Raw genomic sequence first — 6,467 nt, forward strand, 5'->3', positions numbered from 1 at the left:
AATGAAAAAAATAATGACACATAATCAAATAAAATGCACTTAAATAATAAATTAAATACCATTAAATATCAGGAATATCCTTTTTAAAATTAGGGGTATTACACTATATCATCCAATATCATAATTACAGTCCCAAAATACAAGAATAATATCGAACGTCCAGGTTTTACAACGTTTATACAACTTATACTAAAATTACAGTCCATAATTATAATTACAATAACAAGGGTCCACAAACCTCTATGCCGAATATAACAAACTAAGGTTTTACAAAAAATATGGGACTTAGTACACAAAATGGCAAAAAGTCTTCTAATCCAAATTAGCCCTGTGGTGGAACGTCATCCGTCACTTCTTTTCCGTTTCCTGAAATTTTTTTATTAAATGATAGGGTGAGCAAGTTGCTCAGTAGGTAGTGCCTAAGACGCACCTCTTGAAACCTCGTGAATCCAAACAGAGAATAGGACATTAGGAATTTGGGGTCATGCAAAGCCGGGAAAACGCAATATCAATTCTAAGCTCAAATCAAATAAGTCTCGTGCCATGAATGCAATGTTATGCATGTCACTTCCCATTTTCAGAAAAACATCATCACTTCACAAACTGTTAATATAACCCGCCCTTTGGTGACTCCGCAGCGACACGAGAGAAGGATTGACTACTGTCCCTGACCTTTGGTAATTCCGCAACGTCATTTGGAGCCTAGATAGCTCAACCATGCTAGGGCAATCTCCCTAATTTCCTCTAGGCTATATTAACACACCGACCCTTTGGTGACTCCGCAGCGACCGGGTTTTCTCAAAACATTTTATCGAAACACTTTCCCAAAATCCCATTTCATTTATTCCAAATCATTTCATCCTTTTTTTTTCGTGCCCATGTTATGAATGCATTGGACATTTTTTTATTTTTTTATCATTATGAGAAAATTAATTCTACATAATCTCACATGCTTTCTCATATAAATTCTAACATTTCATCAACACAATAGACATAGAGCAATAGACATGCTTTTCTTATATCATTTTCAATTAAACTACAACATAAAAAAAAAACATGGAAAATTAACATTTTAGATATGTTTTCTATATAAATCTAGCCATACATCATTTAACATACTTCACATGCCCAAGTAAATCAATTTAGAAACAACCAACTAAAATTAGACATGCTTGACATGGATCATAGTAGAAAAATTCACAAAGGTGCAAGAAAAAATGAGAATTAGAGACCCCTACCTGAAAATGATGCAAAACCCCCAATTTCCACCTCAAACCCTCAAAATGGGTCAAGATTTTTGGACTCCCTAGAGTGGCCAAAAGCTGAAATTGTTGGTATGGATTTGAAGACCTCGTCGTGGGCTTCAATTTGCCGCAAACGGCACTTCAAAATACCAAGAGATGAGGAATTAATCTAGAGTGAAAGCTTGCAAAAGAAAAAGTAATAAAAGAAATACAGAGAAGCAGAGAGCTGCGAGAGAGAAAAAACAACAGAGAACAAAAAAAAAAAGGAAAAAAAGTGGTCTTATGACCACTTAAACTTCGGGGGTCCCACATTTTTTTTTTCTTTTCTTTTCTCTTTTTCTTTTGCTGTTAAAACACACCACACACAGACATTACAGGTCTTGATAAAATATTTGCTGAAACTCTTTTATTATTGAAATAATAACTTTGTCCTTAGAGTATTTTTTTGGATTGTTTGGTAATATAAAGTAGTTAGTCTGTTTTTTATACCAAATTCTATTCTAAATCCATACAAATGAGGCTTCAAAGTTGTGATTTTACATTTTTATTTATTTATTTTTATTATGTAAGTTCATTAAAATTTAAAGGGCTTAAATCGTAAAATCACCAATACTATCATTTTTTGATCATAAAAAATTTCAATTTATTTGTAAAAACCTTAACAGTATTACAAAGTTATTACTTTGTCCCAATTATGTCAATGAACCATTAGGGGTTTGTTAAATGACTAAATTACCCTTATGATATATCACTTTATTTAAAAAAACAAAAATTCATATTTTATAAATTACAACATTATCCTCTTGCACAAACAAATAAAAATAAAAGTTGATAGCACACGGTTGACGCATGTTCTTGTAGGGGTAGTTTTGTCACCAAAATTTGATTATCAATGCATGTGAAAACCACGCGCTAGGTTAATGTCTCACACTAACAAAATTGGGGCAAAGTGATAACTTTGTAATACTGTTAAAGTTTTAAAAATAAGTTAGAGTTTTATGATAAAAAAAATGATAGTATTGAGAATTTTAGGATTTAAGCCCAAATTTATATGTGTGAGTTTAGAAGCATTTCTTCACCTGCATGTCATACAAGTAAACAAAGGCCTCAAACTTGTAATACATATTTTATTAAAATCAGTTTATAAAATTTTATATGTCTTACATACTGGTATCATATTTTATTAAAATCAATTTATAAAATTTTATATGTCGGTATTAGGCTAGTGTAACAAGGGAAGTTTGTTCCATATTTGATCTAAATGAGAGAGTGATTGTGTATATAGGCTGAGTGTTAGCCCCATCTATTAGGTTAGGCTTTTTGGTCGGATCACGAAGCATCCACTCGTAACAGTTGATATCAGAGTTAGACCCAGTCTTTGATCCTGTGTCACGCTAAGCGCCTGGCTCGGAGGGCTTCCGGGTGACTAATCCGGGTAGGTAGAGTGGCCCGATCTGCGACGAGGGCGTTGTGAGTTCGGGCGAGGGAGTTTGTCCTACATCGAATCCGGATGGGAGAGTAATTGGGTATATATAGGGCTGGGTGTTAGCCCCATCTATTAACTTGAGTTTTTGAGTCGAATAACAAAATACCCACCCATTACAACTAGTAATGTGTCGAGTTTTTGTTTTTTTTGATATAATTTTATCTCCATTTTATTTTATTATTATTTATTATTGATAAATGATAGGAGTCAAGTTAGTTACAACTTCAATAAAAGAGAAATTCTGAATTTAATTGTTGACCTTGTTTCGAGTAAATGAGATACTTGCTAAGAAATGTAAAATAATAGCTAAATCGTGCAATAGATATATATGTAACAGGATTAGTTTATAAGTTGATTTTTCTTAAGGGTATTACATTTCCATGAAGATAGATTTTGTACGATGCAATTAGTACGAATAATAATTACACAATTGTTGCATGATTTTTTTAATAAATAAAGTAGCATATTTTTGTAGGGTTTGTAATTAATTTTTCTTGAAAAAAAAAAAATGTATTGACGTGATATCTGAGGAAACTAATAAGAATAGTTCTCTTGCTAAAAAAATCTCAACAAGATTAATGGGAGAAGAACACTCTTTAATACAGCTCCCAAACTTAAAAAATCAAAAGCTGGAATAGGCGATTGCTTGTTCAGTGTTTTAGCTATACAAAAATCTGCTTCTCTAATTTTATTTTATTTTTATTTATTATTATTTAATTTTTCTGTTTTCTCAAATATATATATTTTTTAAAAACTATTTACGTCAGTTTTTTCTTTCTTGTAAAATTAAAGACTACTCCTTTTTCTAAATAAATAGTAATGTACAGAAAAGACCTGTAAATTCAAGCTGTGCATGACCTGATTTTGGGTAGTAACAGTTCAACGAAAGATTGTGGAGTTTCTTTGGATCCAAACGTGGTACACACAAGCTGACAGGGTAAGTTTTGAAACTCGATTGGAAATCGATTATTTCATCCAAATGGTGGGAACACCAGTCCCCCAAGGCTCTCCAATTAGAAGGCCTAATATGGAATCTGCGTTTTTTTTTGATGAAAGGACCAAATTGGGGCAACAAAATCACATTTGAAGAGCAAATATTGTGTGGGGGATTCACTGCTAGACAAACATTAGCAATTAGAAGGTGGCTGCGATCAAGAGAGTTGGCAATTTGTTTTAAATTGGTACCAATGGAGTGAATTTGTGTTCCAAACCAGATGGGTCCCACGGACCGACAGCCAATGATCTGTGATGAAGAATGTATCAACTCCCATTGCCTATTTTCTGTTTGATGAAATGTCTAGCTGAAATGCTCCTCAGCCTCAGAAGCTTCTTCAAACTGCATGAGCTTTGCTTTTGCCGCGGAGCTTTCAAAACCCAGAAGTTTCTTGACCTAATTAAGTATGTTCTAATCCAGTTAGCCCAAATGCTTTGATAGATTATATGCTAGCCTTGTTAGAAACTAGGATATTAAGGAGCCAAGGACTAGTTATGATTGTTTTGTCGGTGTGGTAAAAGAAGGTAGGTTATGAGGATCAATAGTTTAATATGGATAGCAGCAATTGGATTCACCGAAAAATTAATTAAATCTTCAACTAGGCAATTGTTATTATCAAGATTCTCTTATTATTTTATTGTCCCAGTATATATTCTCTTATTAAATCTTCTACATTTTTACATGGGAGCCAGCATATATTGACTTCATTGGTGATTACACCGAGTATTGATTCCCTCGCGATAATGTTTGTTTAAGTCATACTTACCGAAAAAATTGTTTAGTCTAACTAAATAAAATAGACAACCCAACTGATAGTCATTCACTCCTTCATGGGTCATCTTCAACATGCATCTATTTTATAAAACACAAGAACTTCAAATAGATTTTTAAGATTGAGGATGGAGAAGGACTCGAGAAGGCTGGTTTTCAGTACAACTCCAGTAATACTTTACTTACTAATTCTCCCTTTGATTTATGCTGCAATTTTCTCACCAAAAGCTGTTTTGTTTGATGAATGTAAGTCTGATTGTTCTTGTACTTAATGGGCATTCAGTTTTTAAACTTGGCTAGTTTCAATGATTTGAATTGTTGGGAAATGATAGGGAAACAACAGCTATCAAATTGGAGAGCTAGGCATGGCACCAGTGAGAAATTTATTTTTGAAAGACTAGTGAGAGGTTCCTTCTTATCCCACTGCATTTTAATCGTCCAGTTATCATAAATGCACCTTGTCATTATCAAGAATCAAGATTCTCTTATTATTTTCTAATTACTGTATAAAACTAAATTAGTTGATCTATGTATGCAAACAGGAAAAGATCGAACCCAGCTTGAAGCCACTGGATTTGCTTGCAATTCTGCTCCTCACTCAGAAGTTTGTGTCTCAAACAAACCAGTGAGGATTGACACCCAAACTATGACAGTTCATGTGCCATCAGATCGGCCTATGCCACAAAGTCAACGCAATGTTCAGCCATACGCAAGAAAAGAAGACGAGACTGCCATGAAGACCATCACACCAGTTCAGATACTTGAAGGAAGCATCACATCACCAGCTTGTAATTATACCCATGTTGTCCCAGCTGTGATCTTCTCAACCAGTGGCTTCATGGGAAACCTATTCCATGAATTCAATGAAATCATCATTCCATTGTTCCTCACAACCCACCACTTCCAATCCCATGTACAATTTATCATTGTTGATTACGATCCTTGGTTTGTTACTAAATATAACCGGATTTTAACCCACTTGTCTCCTTATGAGTTTATAAATTCGGCTTCAAATGGTAGTGTGCATTGTTTTCCAGGAATAGTTGTTGGGCTTGAGTACCATGACAATCTAGCCATAAATTATAGTGACATCCCAGGAGGGTACTCAATGCTTGACTTCAAACAGTTTCTTAAAGAAGCATATAATCTTAAAGTAAAGACACTGTCAAAGATAGAGCAACCGGTGTTGATGCTTATATCTCGTAATGGATCAAGAATGTTTCTGAATGAAGATGAGATGGTGGGTATGATGGAAGAGCTAGGGTTTCGCGTAGTCGTGGTGACCCCAAACAGGATGGCAAATTTAGACAAGTTTGCCAGTGTTGTGAACTCCTGCAGTGTGATGGTTGGTGCACATGGTGCTGGCCTTGCAAATGAACTGTTCTTACCTACCGGGGCGGTGATGGTGCAAGTGGTGCCGTGGGGGCTAGAGTGGGCCTCAAATGCCTACTTTGGCGAACCAGCTCAAGACATGGGTGTGCAGTACTTGGAGTATAAGATTGAACCGGAGGAGAGCACGCTTATCGATAGGTATGGCCGAGATCACCAAGTCTTTGTGGATCCAGGTGCTATATTTGCAATGGGCTACTATACAGCCAGGGCTATATATGTTGATGGGCAGAATATGAAGATCAATCTTGTGAGGTTTAGAAAGACTCTTGTTGAAGCACTTGGATTTCTTGGACACTCATCTCCTACAAATTGAAGAATTTGTTCAGAAGATTAAAAGGGCTAGTCTAGTGCACGAGGTTACTAGTCTAATGCACGAGGTTACTATTATTGCGGAATTTAGGGATGGTGAAATTTACGCAGTCTTATCCAAAAAGCTTTTTTGTAAGATTAATTGTTTTGATTTGTCATCCTGTGAAATAATAGCAAAGATTAGTCATGCAGAGTAATATTGTTTTAGAAAGCAATAAGATCACTTAGAAGGTACGTTATTTGAAAATATTAATGTGTTTTATTGGTGCAA

General features: G+C 34.9%; 1 protein-coding gene across 3 annotated transcripts; it reads left to right on the forward strand.

Annotated features, from left to right (window-relative positions):
* Positions 1-3,315: 3,315 nt before the first annotated feature.
* On the forward strand, positions 3,316-6,467 carry LOC132308403 (alpha-1,3-arabinosyltransferase XAT3-like). Of its 3 annotated transcripts, XM_059806472.1 has the most exons (4): positions 3,316-3,667; positions 3,787-4,128; positions 4,828-4,902; positions 5,038-6,467. In XM_059806472.1, exon 4 carries the CDS (start codon positions 5,142-5,144, stop codon positions 6,198-6,200), a length of 1,059 nt encoding a protein of 352 aa, XP_059662455.1. In that variant the 5' UTR covers positions 3,316-3,667; positions 3,787-4,128; positions 4,828-4,902; positions 5,038-5,141; the 3' UTR covers positions 6,201-6,467. The 3 variants fall into 3 exon arrangements, with proteins under 3 accessions (XP_059662455.1, XP_059662456.1, XP_059662454.1); XM_059806473.1 differs by lacking the exon at positions 4,828-4,902; XM_059806471.1 differs by lacking the exons at positions 3,316-3,667; positions 3,787-4,128 and having other exon boundaries at positions 4,135-4,902.

The sequence above is a fragment of the Cornus florida genome, unplaced genomic scaffold, assembly GCF_030987335.1.
Source record: "Cornus florida cultivar Cherokee Brave unplaced genomic scaffold, ASM3098733v1 CherokeeBrave_3.0.0_Hap2_Chr05, whole genome shotgun sequence".
Lineage (NCBI taxonomy): Eukaryota > Viridiplantae > Streptophyta > Magnoliopsida > Cornales > Cornaceae > Cornus > Cornus florida.